At 39.6% G+C, this 16,802-nt stretch overlaps 1 protein-coding gene across 1 annotated transcript; it reads right to left on the bottom strand.

Moving 5' to 3' along the window:
• Positions 1-12,931: 12,931 nt before the first annotated feature.
• HO173_012997 (uncharacterized protein) lies at positions 12,932-14,071 on the bottom strand (the record flags this gene model as incomplete). The annotated part of the gene is made up of 3 exons (XM_037314826.1): positions 12,932-13,353; positions 13,528-13,735; positions 13,790-14,071. 3 exons carry the CDS (start codon positions 14,069-14,071, stop codon positions 12,932-12,934), a joined length of 912 nt encoding a protein of 303 aa, XP_037158283.1.
• Between the last annotated feature and the right edge of the window lie 2,731 nt (positions 14,072-16,802).

The following is a 16,802-nucleotide window of genomic DNA, read 5'->3' as shown; positions in this document are numbered from 1 at the left end:
GTTATTACTCACAAGGACATGCTAACAAAGCCACGCTACGCCTCTATGGCGGCGGACTTTATAAGGAGTACGGGGCTTATTGGGCAATATCAAGCCCTTGATGAGGACCAACAACAAGGATTCACTAGGGTGGGCGGTCAAAAAGAAGGACACGGTCAAGACGGGAGGGCCCCAGCGATGTAGGGTGCACCCCTTCCCAAGGATCAAGTACAACAAGACGCAGAACCATGACGGTGACTTGTATAGCCTCATTTATTTGAGACCATATGATTGGCCGAAAGGATCAGATAGATTACGTAACTCGCATAGTCGGCCACTAGGGCAAGACTTCAGGGTAGTATGATGTAATCAATCAATCAATGTGAGAGTGTTGATGTACTATTACCTTCCTAAAAAATCACCATAAATAGACCGCTAGCATCGGTGAGAAGATCGATGTCGGTAGGCCTTGTAAGTAGGTGAATGCCCACCTTTCTCCCAGGAGATGGAGCTATAATAGCGCCTTGGCAGATACTACTTTCTAGCAGATTTCTCCATAGAATCTCAATCATCTTACACCCAACTCATGAATCCACTACAGTGGTAGCAATTGATTTCCTGCTACCATAACAATGGTAGCAACACCAGGTTACTGCATAGCAAGCACCATATAACCGCTTGCTACGCACCACACTCCTGGTGTACCAGCAGTCCTTACTGCACCAAAGTCAGGTCCTCAAATCCTCACCGCTTCCGCTACATTCCTTCCTACGTCACGAGGATCCTGACTCTTCAGTACGAGAATCTCGCTCCTTCCGAATTATCCTTCCTACGTCACGAGAATCCTGATTCTTCAGTACAAGAATCTCGCTCCTTCCGCTACCACCCTCACTACGTCACGAGAATCTCGAGAATCCTGATTCTTCAGCACGAGAATCTCGATTTTTCAGGACAAGAAAGCTATCGTCAAGCTGGCTCCGTCACTAGCAAGAGACCTTGTCAGCATTGGCTATCAGATCCACGAGTTTCTCATAGCGACAGGCCGGGCCCATCATCACGAGATTTCCGAGTCTGTTGGATACTCCATCGACTACATCGTCCAGAATTACAACCATCAGCGGAAACAGATACCAGAATCATCAAGGCACTCAAGAACGTCGTCGATTGAACCCCCTGCTTTCCCGTACAGCTGGTCCACAGATCGACCTACTTTCCGAAGAGCAGTCAGAGCCTTCAGCGATCGAACACACGACTTTCGAAGTGAGCCTGAGCTCATTCAATACTTCAGAAGTCGTGATCCACCTTCCACAGGGTCTACACCTCACACCTCACCAGTGGGCACTCCTTCAGATCCGTCTGGCACTACCTCGAATTCTACCGGAGGTACCGGCCAGACTACCAGCGCAACCTCAGCAGAGGAGACAATCTACAAAGATCCGATCGGTCCAGCCATGGCAGAAGACCAGTCATGGCAGAACACTGGTTTCTCGCAGCTGCAATGGACAGCGTTGCAAGGATTGCTGCGTGGCATTCCTAGCCAACCAGGCCCGCAAGGACCGCCTGGTGAGACAGGACCTCCCGGAGCCGTTGTAGCAGAGAATGTTCCCAATCACACACGCTGGAATCCTGGTGACCTTGGTTTCTTCGATCCTAGCTACGACAATAAGTCTGTTAGCACCGGATCACCAATCGAGCATGCCGGCAAGGAAACGTATTTCCGAGACATACACCTATTCGTGGAACGAGCCAAGGATCTCGCCGTCACCAAGGGTGCTGATCTAGTAAGGGCAAACTTATGGATGAGCTTACGTGGAACGGCGTTGGAATGGTGGACGGCAGAAATTTCTGCTACCGAGAAACGTATCACCAAGCTTGGTGATGGCGTTGAGGAATGGACTGCCTTGTTAACTGCTAGATTCAAGGAACCTGCTACGGTAGCGATTGACGCTGTGCTTCGCGAGCGTTATACCATGCGTGACGCAATTTCTCGTCGTGAGCCACGTGAGTATGCTCAGAAGATCCTGAGATCAGCTAAAGACGCAGGCATGACACTCGTCAAGAATCAACTTGACATCATTTACAATGGCATCGATCTCGAACTTCGGCGTGATGTCAAGAAACCTGAGGATGCTACGACCGTGAATTCATTTCTCACGATTCTTGATGATTGCAAGCATGAATCGTGGGCTTATGCTAGCAGGCATGGAAGGAATCTGGGTTCAGGAAGCACGGCTTCTGGATCTTCCTTCCAGGCAAATCGACAACCTCGTTCTTACGAAAGCAGGCCTACAGGGCAGTATGGTCAGTACAACAGTTCATTCAATCGTGGAGGTCAGCCGAGCTTCGTTCAATCAAGTCTTCGACCTGGTTATCAAGCAGAGTACCGACTTTCATATCGATCTGAGCTACATCCCCGATACCCTCCTTACCAGAACCCTCAAGCTTACCAACAACAACAGTCTCGCTATCCAAGCAATTACCCAAGCAGGCCAGCACAACCAGATCAGCGCTCAAACGGAAATCAGCTGGGAGTTTCCCCACAACGCCTCCAGATTACCGGGCCTACAAACGGGTCAGGTTTTCAACCTCAAGGACAGCAGCAGCCTCGTCCTTTCCAGCCCGCTTTCAATAGTGCGAACAGGTCACCTTATCCTGCTAGACCTCAGTACAATCCAGGAAACCGCTTCCGGCCCCAGCAACAAAGGGCTTACCAAGCATCCGAAGATACTGCGGACGAGAAATTTGATGACGAGTATGAGAAATCCATGGGATCCTACCAGTATCATGCTACGGAAGAACAGCCTCTGGACGGAGCTTCCCAAGAAGCTCCATTCTCTGAGCACGAATCTCACGGTAGCAACGACTATGATGACACGCAGGATGTGCACTTCGTGAATAAGGAAGTCGATCACATATGTAGCAAATGTGAAGCATGCTTTCCTTCAAGAAACAAACTTTTCAAGCACCTGCGATCAGACTGTCAGAAGGTTACGAAAGCAAAATCTTCTAACGCTGCTACCGGAAAGATTCCCGAATCCGAAGGACCTAAAGTAAATCTCGACAAGTTCGAAGCACTTATGGCCAACAATGCCTACGTGGAAACGATCATCAAATCCACTGCTGAGCTAAGTCACAATGCCAGGCCTGGGTACAACTTCAGAAGCTGGAAGTATGCTACCATGAAGGTCAGGTATGCTCCAGATCCTGGAGCTGAGGAAAGCGAAGTTTCACCTGACTCCGGCTGCGGAGTAACACTGGGAGATCGTGCTTACTTACAGAAGCACATTCCCAACCTTGAGATCAAGAAGATGGCGTCCTCCCTGCCGGTTCGAGGAGTAGGTAATAAGATCGTCAGCACAGCCGAGTATGCTAGCGTCACGATCTACGTCAATGGTGTCATCGATGGATCCCAGGAAATGAGAACAGCCTGTCTTACGATGGAGGTACACATTGTGGATGATCTCAAAGCCAATATTCTCATTGGCACGGATACCATGACGCCACAAGGAATGATTGTGGATCTGGACGCTCGGAGCGTTAGGCTAGGAAAGTGCCAGGGATTGAAGGCACCAATCGACGTGGTAGCAAGAACCCAGCCTCATTCCAAGCGCACCATTCGTACCACGGCTGCGATTACCATAGCACCGGGTACAACCTTGAAAGTACGTGTCGCGTACAACGGTGCTATTCCCGAAGACAGGGATTTCTTGTTCGAGCCGGATTGTGCTCAAGACTTTGGACACACAGGCGGGGTTTTCGCTCACGTCGTTGATCACACAATCTCGATGGTACAGGTATACAATGCTACGGTAACACCTGTCCGCCTGCCACGGAAAGCAAGACTGGGAGCACTCTATGAGTACGAGCAAGATGGTGCCTTCCTGGCAGCACCCGCTGACGCGCACCTCGCCGTCGGGAATGTGAAGTCATGGAAGGGGAATCTTGCTAAGGGAATCGTGCTAGCTGCCACTGCGTTTGCTGGGCTGGTCCAGAAACTCACACTTCCCTCTGCTCCAGTACCTACAGGTCCTGCTACCGTAGCAGAATCTACTTACACTCAGATCGATCCGAACCTCGAGCACGTAATGCCTAACGGTATTACCGTCTATGGTACTCCGGAAGTTGCTTCGCAAATTGCTTCCGTAGCAGAGGAATTCTCGGAGATCTGGCAGGATCAAGGTACCACCGTGAATATTCCGGAAGAAGAATAGATGCCCATTCCTCTGAAGTCGGATGCTACAGCTAAGCCTTCGCGAGTGTATCCTGTTAGCCAGAAAGACAAAGATGTCATTGACGAAACATTCAACAAGATGCACGATCAAGGCAAGATGGAGTGGTCTAGCCTAGGTAATGGAATGCGGCCGCATTCCATTAGAACAGCTCTTAGCGCGGAGGCGCATTCCATTACAATTCTTATATTCAAATGGAATGCGCTTTTTTTTCTGAAGAAATTTCTTGATTTTTTCGAATTTGGATAGCCCTTAGCTAGGGCTACACAGCGCACTAAATCCGAGAAGATTTAATCTTAAAGTTATTTTTTTAAAAAATGTCAAAGTCTACATATAAAGTCGTTTCCCCGACTCGTCGGCGCTAAGAGAACTTTATATAACCAATTTATTCCTCGCAGTTAATATGTAATTTTATTTTATTTTATAAAAAAATAATATATTTACTTAGCTAGTACTACTTATAAATTTAAAAATTTCGAAAATCGAATTAAAACTAACCTGTTTTAAGATTTCTAAAATAAAATTAAATATTTAATTACTTAATTCTTTTATTTAAAATAAAAAAAATAAAAGAAATATTAAAAAAAACTATAAAATTTCTCCTTTAGAATTTCAACGCATGTTTTTTGAAAAGATTTATTTATAGAGTTATTATTTAGAATATTAGTATATACGTACTTCGAATTAAAGAACGCTAAGAGAACTCTTAGCTTATTAATTTATCTAGTAATAAATATATAATATATTTAAAAAATTTTAAAAAAATATTAATAGTACTTAGTTAGCATTATATATAGAAATTAAATTTTTAAGATTTATTTAATATTTCGACTATAATTTATTAAGATAATAGTTATTATCTTACTTCGAGTTAGCGTTTATATTAAATTTTATTATTTTATTATATACTTTAATAGCGAAAACTAAGAATTCTTCGTCTTAATATAGTCTTAGCTTAGGCGAAAGATTATATCAAGTATAAGGCTCTTTTTTTTTCTTTTTTCTTACTAAAAGATTCGAAGTTCGAGTTATCTTAAGAATATTTTTTTAATATTTTAATTTTTTTTTTTTTATTCTTTTATTAAATTCTACGTTAAAAACGATTAATAATAATATATAAATTATATTTTTACTATTAATATTTAAAAAGTTATACGTAATATAAAGATTAAGCGAGATATTTTTATTAATATTAAATAATTAACGTATTTTAAAATTAGAAAAAAAAATTAAATAACTTAATTAGCTTTATATATAAAATTTAGAAATCTAAAAATCGAATAAAAATTTATCTACTTAGTATTATATAATAGATTAGAATTTTATAACTTAGTTATAATATTAAATATCTCTATCGAAAATCTTAATATCAACTATAATTATATAATTAATATTTAAATAAAAATAGAAATAATTATAGAGTTTATTAAGGTCTATTTAACGATATTAAAATAAAAATATTTCTATTATTAATTATTTTATTATTTAATAAAATCGTATATTAGCGTCTCGTACTAAAAGGCGCTAAGAGAAACTCTTAGCTTATTAATTTATTTAATAATAATTATATAGTATATTTATAGCACTCTAAAGAAATTACGTATTTTAATTAATTAGAAATATATATAGAAATTAAAATTTCGATAATCGCGTATTATTTCGCTTTTTATTTATTAAAGAAAGACTTAATATCTCTCTTAAAATTATTATTATTTTATATAATTTCTATCTTATTATATACTTTAATAGTAGAAATTAAGAATCCTTAGCCTTAATATAGTCTTTCGCTTAGGCGAAAGATTATGTTAAGCATAAGACCCTTTTTTTTCTCTTTTTCTTACTAAAAGATTCGAAGTTCGAGTTATCCTAAAGACATTTTTTTAATATTTTTTTTATTTTTTTTATTTTTTTATTAAATTCTACGTTAAAAATGATTAATAATAATATATAAATTATATTTTTACTATTAATATTTAAAAAGTTATACGTAATATAAAGATTAAGCGAGATATTTTTATTAATATTAAATTATCAACGTATTTTAAAATTAAAAAAAAATTAAACGAGTTAGTTAGTATTATATATAAAAATTATAATTTCGAAAATTAAATTAAAATTTACTTACTTAATATTATATAATAGATTAGAATTTTATTATTTAATCGAACTTTATTAAATAGAGTATAATAAAATACGATCGTATTTCATTAGAATAGCTCTTAGCGCGGAGACGCATTTCATTATAATTCTTATATTTAAATGAAATACGCTTTTTTTTCTAATGAAATTTCTTAATTTTTTTTAGATCTGAATAGTCTTTAGCTAGGGCTATATAGCGTACTAGATTCGAGAAGATTTAGTCTTAAAGTTATTTTTTAAAAAAATATCAAATACGTCCCCGTTAAAAGTTATTAATTATCGAGGTTTACTCGGCTACTACTAGCTTTCTATTAAATAACTTTAAAGAACTTAACTTTTTTACGCGTAGTAGTCTCGCGACGACGAGAACTATATATAGATATATAAGGGGATATATTATTCTTTATTTAATAACTATTTAGAAGTATCTATAGTAGTATTTTAATAAGAAGCTAGTAGTAGTCGAGTAAATCTCGATAACTAATAACTTTTAATAGAGACGTTAAAGTCTATATAGAAAGTCGTTTCCTCGACTCGTCGACGCTAAAAGAACTTTATATAATTATTTTATTCCTCGTAGTTAATATATAATTTTATTTTATTTTATAAAAAAAAAATATATTCACTTAGCTAGTAATCGTATAGGAACACGCTTAAGTATAACGTATTCCCATACGATTATTTACTTAAAAATTTAAAAATTTCGAATATCGAATTAAAACTAATCTATTTATTATTAAAATTTCTAAAATAAAATAAAATATTTAATTATCTAATTCTTTTATTTAAAAAAAAATATAGAAAAAATATTAAAAAAAACTATAAAATTTTAGAATTTTAAATTTTTTTTTTAAAAAGATTTACTTATAGAGTTATTATTTAAAATATTAAATATTTTTATACGTATTTCGAGTTAATAAATACTAAGAAAATTCTTAGCTTATCGATTTATCTAGTAATTAATATATTAATATATATAAAAGAATAAGATAGAGTTAAGCTTAAAAATCTTAAATTTATATATATAGCTAATTATTAATTTAGATTCTCTACGCTTTTTAGCTAGATCGACTAACTTATCGTAAATAAATAAATTAATATTCGTAATTATTAAAATCTCGCCCTCTTATACCTCCCTTACTAAAAAAATAAATATATATTATTAATATATAGAATTACTTTTTTATTTTCTATTAAAAATTTTTTATTTTCTATTAAAATTTTATAATTTTTTTTTAAAAATTTTAAAGCGCTATTTATGCTTTTCGAATTTTTAAGAATTTTAAAATTTAGTCTTATAATTATTAAAGCGCAAGGAATTCAAATATCGCTTATTAAAGTTCGCTTACTAAAGATCGCTTATCTACTTACTCGATAGTTCTAATTAAAAAATTAATTATAAAATTAATTTATAGATCTTTACTCGTATAAAAGGATAAAATAAAGCTAAGTTAAAAAATCTTAAATTTATATATATAGTTAATTATTAATTCGGGTTCGCTACGCTTTTTAACTAGACCGGCTAACTTATCGCGAATAAATAAATTAGTATTTATAATTATCAAAATCTCGCCCTTCTACGTCTCCCTTATTAAAAAAATAGATATATATTATTAATACATAGAATTACTTTTTTGTTTCCTATTAAAGTTTAAAGATTTTTTTTTAATTTTAAAGCGCTATTTATACTTTTCGAATATCTAAGAATTTTCCAATTTAGTCTTATAATTATTAAAGCGTAAGGAATTCAAATATCGCTGATTAAAGTTCGCTGTCAGGACCGGTACAGATGCAATATCAATGTAGGTATGTTGAATAAGATAACTAAGGTACCGAACTATGTAGGTGGGAAGGAGGCATGATATGGTAGGGGATGCCTCCGCCAAGGCCCGCTAGCCATAGGGCTGAGGGGTGTGTCAAGGGTACGCTCGTAACACTACCCCCCCCCTTCGTTAAATCATGTCCCATGATTGGTGAGTGGAAAGGTAGAAAAATGGGTATGCATGCACGCTTGACGCCTGAAAAATGGTAAAAGCAGTAAAGAAATAACCGTATCCGGGAGCCCCAGCATCATACCTTTCTCCGCGAGAGGTATTGGGGACGGTAGCAGCTTTCTGTATTTGCGCTGTAGCGACGTCGCTAGCTGGGGTGTAGGCGCATGTAGGGAGCCTAGCCGGGAGGAAATCGGTGTGGTATGGCGAAAACCATGTCCATGGGCGCAGGTGTAAATAATGGTGATTTCCGAATTCGTATTTGAGCGGATGGGATGTCGGTGGAATGATGCGACGTGATTGGTTGAGGGCTTCCGAACCGAACCGAGCCGTAGGCGCTAAAAACTCTAATCCAATATCAACTGACTTTGGTGTAGTCTTCTCTGTGGTATGTCATTTAGCTGATATCGATTATGTTTCGTGACAGCGACAACGTGGTCTATGTGTGTACTGGTATGGCTTCGGAAGGTCTTCAGGGTTGTATTAGCAAGGGGGGCTTGCGCGGAAGGCTATGTATGAGGTGATTCTTGATTGATATGGGTCTGAGGGATCGATTCTCGGTTTTGGAAAAAATGAGGCTATTATGAAGACATCGGACGGTTTTAATTCGATTGAAAACGGGGTGTCCGAGGTAGTTCCGGACCGGGGACGCTGCCGCTGTTGAAGGCCCCTCGCCCTGGTTCCTTCATGGGTGAGGCTCTTCGGGATACCGCTTGTGGAAGTCGTCTATCAGGTCCTGGCAATTTTCGAATTCACCGCCGTCCGTATTGTATTAGGTGGGGTTATTGTCGAGGCCTTCCCACTTAACTTTGTACTTGAGACGGCCATAGATTAATTTGGAGCTAAGTATTTCTTTAACAACCCATTCGGTCCGGCCGTTGACAGTGATATGCTTCGGCGGAGGGTTTACCTGCCTTGGTAAGGGGTTGTTTGCCGCGAGACTTAAGAGATTGGGGTGGAAGACGTCGTGGATTCTTATGGTTGGCGGAAGTTCCAGACGGTATGAGGTTTTCACAAGGTCTGTAATCTCGAATGGACCGAGTCTCTTGTGGTCCAGTTTGCGGGAAGGGCGATTGGAGGTGATGTTCTTGCTGTTTAGGAAGACCTTATCGCCTATTTGAAAAGTAACCTTTTGTCGATGCTTATTGGCTTGTGTAACCATGGCCTTCTGAGCGCGGTCCATGTTACTCCGGATGTACTTGAGAACTTGTTTTATGTGGTTCGTGATATCCTCCGCCCGAGCAGTATCGAGACGCTTACGTGTGGTCTCGTAGTCGGTGGTGTTCGGGCTGAAAGTCATTCGAGGATGGAACCCCTTATTCGCGAGGAAAGGTGGGATATTAGTAGTCGATGAGGTAGTATTATTGTCGGCGAACTCGGTGATAGGTAGCTACCTTGCTTAGTCGTCCTGCATGTAGTTGCAGTATGTCCGAAGGTGACGCTTTATATTCTGATTCGCTCGTTCGGTCTGTCTATCGGTTTTAGGGTGGAAGGCTGTTGATAGCTTGGCTGTGATGCCCAGTCTCTCGCAAAAAGACTTTTATATGGTAGCTATGAATTGGGGTCCTCGATCCGATATTATTGAGGCCGGTAGGCCGTGTAGGCGGAACACTTTCTTGAGTAGTAAGTTGACTGTCTTCTTAGCGGTAGTGCCTTTATCGATGTCAGAATAGGCTACGTAGTGACGTTCCTTGGTGAGCCGATCGATCGCTATTTAAATAGCGTTGTAGCCGTCGGATATGGGCAAGCCTGTGACGAAGTCGACCGATATGTCTTGCTATCGTTTCTGTGGGATTGGTAGAGGCTGTAGTAAACTATGCTCCCGATTGTGAGGCGCCTTAGCCCTCTGATAGGTGTAGTAATTCTGAACGTAGGTAGTCACGGTAGTCCTTATACCTCGCTAGTAGTATTCCCTTTTGAGTAGCTTATAAGTACGTGCTACCTCGGGATGTCCGCAGGACGGTTGATCGTGCACCTCTCGAATAATATCGGTGTATATGTTATCGGATATCCATAAACGGTTTTGATGGTAAAGTACCCCGTCTTGTACGGAGTATTTACTGAGAGTGATCTCTCGAAATTTGTCCTTGTTTTCGGCGATAGCCTCACGGATTTCCGTACAATATTCGTCTTCCTTGTTGGCCCCTACTACTTTGTAGTAGATAGGGTCGTCGATTGTATGTACGTCGATATGTTCGCCGTCTAATTTCAATCGATTAGGGGTAAGGATTGTTTGATGCTGTTGGCGTAATCGTTCGTCCCCGGAATCGGTTGGTTTGTACTTAGCCATTCGTGTGAGTGCGTCGGCCTTGACGTTCTGAGGTCTAGACCGGTAAATGATCTTTATATTGAATTCTAACAACATATTCAAATACCAGGCCTGGCGTCGGCTGAGGTCCCTTCCCTCAGCAAAATACATTAGTCCTTTGTGATCGGTGAAGATCCTGATAGGGACATCCGTATATTTTAGCTCGGGGCGCTAGTGTTCTAGATAGCGAATGATTGTCAGCAGTTCCTTATCGTAGATCTGGTAATTGCATTCGGTAGGGGTTAGGTTTTTGCTGTAGAAGGCTATCGGGTGGAGTACTCCCTCATCGTCGTACTGGGAAAGAACACCTCCGTTGACGTAGTCGGAAGAGTCAGTCTCTAGGACGGCCTCCTTTGTCCTATCGAAATGACGTAGAACTGGAGCTTTAGTGACGGCGACTTTGAGGAAGTGGAAGGCCTCTTGATATGCTGGGGACTAATCAAATATGGCCTCTTTTGCCGTGAGTTTTACTATGGGTTTGACTATTTTAGAGAAGTCTCTAATGAATCGCCGGTAAAAATTGCAAAATCCGATGAAGGCCTGTACCTCTTTGAGGTTGGTAGGTGTGGTTCACTCAATAACAGCCTGGATTTTGGTAGGGTTTATTCGCAACCCGTCTATAGACACCAGTAGGTCTAGGAACTTGGTTTTCTGGACGTGGAATTCGCACTTAAGGATGTCCACCTGGAGGCCGGCGTCCCTCAATTTCTGGAGGATTTGTCTGACGTGTTGGATGTGTTCCTTTTTTGTCTTACTGTGAATGAGTATGTCATCGAGGTAGACCTGGCAGAAATCGTTCAGGTATTCGAACAGAATGTCATTCATGTATTGTTGATATGTGGCCGGGCCGTTGGTTAGACCGAAGGGGAGGACTCGATACTTGTATGCTCCAAGGGAGGTGACAAAAGTAGTGAAATCCTCGCTATCGGGATGTATACGTAGTTTGTTGAACGCGGCTATGATATCTAACCGAGTGAGGTATTTGCATCCCTGGATCCTTGCCAAAACCTCATCTATTAGTGGGATTGGGTATCGGTTCCTTTTGGTAATAGCGTTTAGTTTCCGATAGTCCACACAAAAACGCAACCCTCCATTCGGCTTTTCCGCGAACAGGACGGGTGAGGCGAATGGTGCATGGCTTGGTGTTATGAATCCCTTCTTCAGATGTTCGTCCAGGTACTTCTTTACCTGTTCCAGTTTGTGTCCTGACATTGGATAGATTCTGCTTTTTGGAAGTTTCGTTTTGTCGGAGCTGTCGTTGAATTCGAGTTTGTGGTCATAAGGACGGTGTGGGGGAAGTATGTCCGCCTTAGTCCTGTCGAAAACATCGAGGTAGTCATGGTATTCCGGAGGTAACTTACGTTTCACCTCCTCAGGACTAACCTCTTCGGTGCTATTGATCTGAATGGGGCAGTTAGAACCACAACACCTTTTGTACTTCCTTCCTGAGTTGCAAGGATAGGGTTTGTTGACCGGTACGCGAGGTCCGCGAGGTGTCCGTGTAGTGGGAGGCGTATGTGGTGCAGACGGTGTGTTATAGATCTCATTCATTGTCAATGTGAATAGTTTGTTGCCTTTTTCACGGGCTAGTTGGTAATAAGCCGCTGCATTAATCTCAGCGATGTCGATGGACTCAGGCTCCTTGCTATTCTCGTCCTTATTTGAGGAGGAGGTGTCCGAATCGGTCTCGTTGTCGTAGGTGGGTGGGGGAGGGCTTTGTCGTTTCAGTATGACAGGTGGGGGGGTGGGTGGTGTGGGTGGTCGGAGCTCTGGAGTTGGTAGGAAAGGGAGTTCGTCCATTGTTGATATCTGATTACTATCATGATTACATCGACCGGGTAGAAAGAGTATCTTATCCCGTAACATGTCAAGGACTACCCCGTGTTTGTTCATCTATGGTTTTTCAACTATCATGTCGTGTTTCAGTGGTGCAATTAGCATTGGACATGTTCCTTCTCGATGGCCCTCCACTGTTACCGTAGGGAGTAAATAGTGTGTAATTGGTCGTTTTGCGATCTGGCCGTCGTAACCCCTTAGTGGTTTAGGTCGTGATAGTGGGAGTGGTTCCAGATGTAAGGCCTCACATATCGCTGGGACTAGGGACTTATTTATGACTGTGTAAGCACCGGTGCATCCACTATCCATAAGAGAGTCCTGAAGTAAGTACTCCCTTCCTTGTGAAGATAGCGTGACTTGTGTGCGGAAAGGACGACGTGCCAGGGCGTCATTGGGGGTGTCTACCAGGCACACTTCATGAGTACCTCTTACCGTGACTTTGGAAGAGGCTATTCGTTTCCCGAATCCGAAGAAGAACCGTCGCTACCCGTGGTGTCGACGTTATCGATTTCGAATTCTTCGTCTATTTCCATCGCGTGGAGTCGTGCCTCCTCGAAGGCCTTTTTGCCGGCCTCGGTTTGGGTAGTTATTGTACAGTCCTTCCGGTAGTGGCCTTTCTTGCCGCAGTTGTAGCACATTGGTTCCCTTGGTTTCGAACCGGTCGTGACATTCAGAGGCGTAGTGGTCGTACTTGAACTGGACCCGGTGACGGGTATGAGGCGTGCATTGGCCGCGGGTGCTGTCGTCGATGTCCGTGTTGTAGTTGACTTGACAGTGGCCTTTGTGGACTCAAAATCCTTGTAATCAGCACGTTGTGAGTTATCCAGCTTCCGAAGGTATTCTTTTGCAGCCTTCAAGGTAGTAAAACCTCCTACGACCTGCTATGCCTTCTTTAGTTTCTTCCTCAGTTTCTTGGGAAGGTAGTTCTCCAGCATAAGGGTTTCGTTATAGTTAAGGATGGTGCCTAGTCGAATAAAGTCTGAATAGAAGTCGATGAAGGGTCGGGTCCCTTGCTGTAGAGCCTGCATGTCACGCAATGCATTACTACGTCGGTCTGAGTTCTCGTAGATATCGGCCAACTCTTCCATGATCTCAGTGAAAGACTGGTACGGGTTGGTGGAGTTCCGAAGTCTTCTATGCATCGTATGTTGTGCAGCCTTACCGCCGAGTCGTGAGACTACGTAGGCTATCTTGGAGTCCTCGGTAAGGTAATGATCGCTGTTGGCCTTGAATTTCTGTTCTATTCTGGAGGACTAGTCGTCTTAGGTAGGGTCGCTACCGTCGATGAATAGAGGTGGGTCTGGGACCTTAACTGATTTCTCTTTTGAACGTCTAGGCGTGCGTTCCTCCTCGATCGGTGACAGCCGTGAGTCTTTCATTGACTGTATCTCAAGGCTATTGACTTTCCGCTGTATGGAAGTCATGTCCTTCTGAAAGTCTCGGGCTAGTTGGTTTGCCTCCTCGGTTATTCTGTGGGCCTGGTACAAATCGTTCATGGCCAGGTCCTTTTCTATGACGACGGCGTGATACCGAGTAGTAACCTCGCGGAAATTGTCTCTCTCCTGACGAATTTCATTCAGCATAGTCATGAATTCGTCGGGTTAGTGCTTGGTCTAATGTTGTAGTTGTTGGGTACTAGCGATATCTTAAGGCGTATCTGCTGAGTCTGCCTCGTCAGGGGTATCCTCTGGTAGGACTGATACCCGTCGGAACTTGGTTTGCTCTAGTAGGGTCTTGATTTGATCTATTCTTTCGATGTTGGACTTCGCCATGGGAAAGAAGAAAGGAAGGTTTGAAATAAAGTGGAGAGGAGTTTAAATACTTCGAAAGAATGGGTGTTGGGGATATCAGATGTACTAGAGAACAATGAAGCCTCTCCAAGGCGTGTCGAAATTATTCGGTGTTGAGAATAAAAAATTTCACTGTGAAGCCCAAGGCAAGGTTGTTTCTTTGCGGGGGTTTAACACACTTATTTCTTGACCGTTTGAGGCGTCAAGAAGACTGTAAGTGCTTTGAACAGTGGCCTTTCGAGTGCACTTACTCCGCCCAGGGGGTCCCTTGTCTCGTAGAGAAGTTGTATGCGGGGAAGTTTCGGAGAAGAGTATCTTTAATTGGCTGTAACTCGGCCGTTTCTTGTCTGATTGGGGCCCCGTTGAAACCCCAGGCGTTGTAGTGTGTGAAGTTGCAAGTGGTGCTGCTGGTGTGTGTTTTGAATGTGGAAATGTGAGATGGTGTTGGCTATTTCTTTCGATTCGCTAGCCGTACGAATGGTCCAATGCCTTCTTTATCCCTCGACCACTGTTTGCCGAGGCCGTTTCGCTGTCCCTTTTGGGCTCTTTGAAATCGATTTACCTGTCTGGTAGGCTTACCCAGGGATACGATGGCTCAACTTGGTTTCTTGCCAAAGCCCCTGTCAGCGCGTTTCTTTGAATTCGTCCGCTAATACGAATGAAATGAGTGGGTTGACCTTAGTTATAGTGTTAGAACCGGTACAGATGCAATATCAATGTAGGTATGTTGAATAAGATAACTAAGGTACCGAACTATGTAGGTGGGAAGGAGGCATGATATGGTAGGGGATGCCTCCGCCAAGGCCCGCTAGCCATAGGGCTGAGGGGTGTGTCAAGGGTACGCTCGTAACATTATTAATCTCTTTATTTTACTAATTCTTTCTCTTATTTAACTAAAGTATATCGTTATAAATCGAATTAATAATATTCTTAATAGAGACTCTTATAATTCTTATCGAATTAATATAAAAATTCTCTTAATATATTAGCTTATAGTTAAACTTTAGTAAAGTAAACGTAAGTTAAAGAAGTATATTAAGCTTTATTTAGCGTATACTTAATTTCTTAATTTAGAGTTCGATAAGACGAAAGAAATAGACTTAAGAAATATAACGTTTTATCGTAAGTTATATCTAAGAGTTATAAGTAATAAATAATAATTTTATTTCTATCTCTTTTAACGACGATAGACTTATTATTATTAAGAAATTTTATTATAAATATAAAGATTATAACGCTATCTACTTCTTTAACTTAATTAAGATTAATTTAGATATATTCGTTTATCGCGATTATATTAATATAATATATTATCTTATATATAACTCGATTAAATTATTCTATATTATCGATCTTATTTATTAGATCTATAATAAGAATAATTAAAAGATTATTATTTTTTATAATTAACTATTTACGATATAGCTAGTAAAGATTCTTTTAATAATTTTAAAATTTAATATTATTAGTATTTATATAAAGTATAAACTTAAGAATCGAGAGACGACGATTTATTAATTTAATAATAAGGATTATCTCGTATAAGTTCTAGTTATTAAGATTAAGATTAATATTACCTCTATTAATCTATAGAAAAATAACTTAAATATAATTTTTATAGATATATCGTTAAACGTATAATTAACTTTATAGATTAATATATATATTATTTAAATTAAGTAAAAAAACGCTTATAATATCTTTATTCTTATTAATAATTATTTCTATAATTAAATTCTATAGATTACGGCGGCGTATAAAATAATTAATATTATCGTTATTTATATTAATAAGAATTTTATTAATATAGAAGTTAAGGCGCGCTTAACGCGATATTCGAAGTTTAATAATAATAAAATTCGAAATAAACTTATAAATAAAGTCTATATAGAAGACTATCGAATTATATTTAAATAGCGTTTATAATAAAATTAATAAATTAATATATATAATCTAATTATAAAGAATAATTTATTAAATAAATAGATATTTAGAAAGAAATAGTAACTATCGAAGAACGTTTAATTACGACTTATATTTTATTCTAATAAACTCTTATTAATATTATCTATAAATAATATTCGCTATTTACTTTATTAATTAATATATAGTAGAATAAGATAGAGCTAAGCTTAAAAATCTTGAATTTGTCTATACAGTCAATCATAAATTTAGGGCCCCTTCTGCAATCACATATTTTGGAAATAACCCCTAGATATTTCCACTAATTTTCAGCTTAGCGTCAAATATATACAGGGTATCGTTCTGTAATCATATTTCCACATATTTCCGCTTATTAAGCGAAAACAGGCTTGAAAATATCTGAAAACAACCCTCGAGGGTTGTTTTCAGCCAAAATAAGGCTAAGAACGCCAAGAATAGTGGACATCTATGACCGATATATATATATTATTCTCTTTTTCTTATCCATGCTTCAGATTTGAAGCCGGTGTCTACTCTCTTGCTAAGACGATATTGTTGTACCATTTCGAAATGTTACCTTCATAGTCTGGCTCCAAATCATAGGCAA

Source organism: Letharia columbiana (assembly GCF_014066305.1).
Source record: "Letharia columbiana isolate WasteWater2 chromosome Unknown xfSc0000008_s0, whole genome shotgun sequence".
Lineage (NCBI taxonomy): Eukaryota > Fungi > Ascomycota > Lecanoromycetes > Lecanorales > Parmeliaceae > Letharia > Letharia columbiana.
This window is presented reverse-complemented; position numbering and strand designations above follow the sequence as displayed.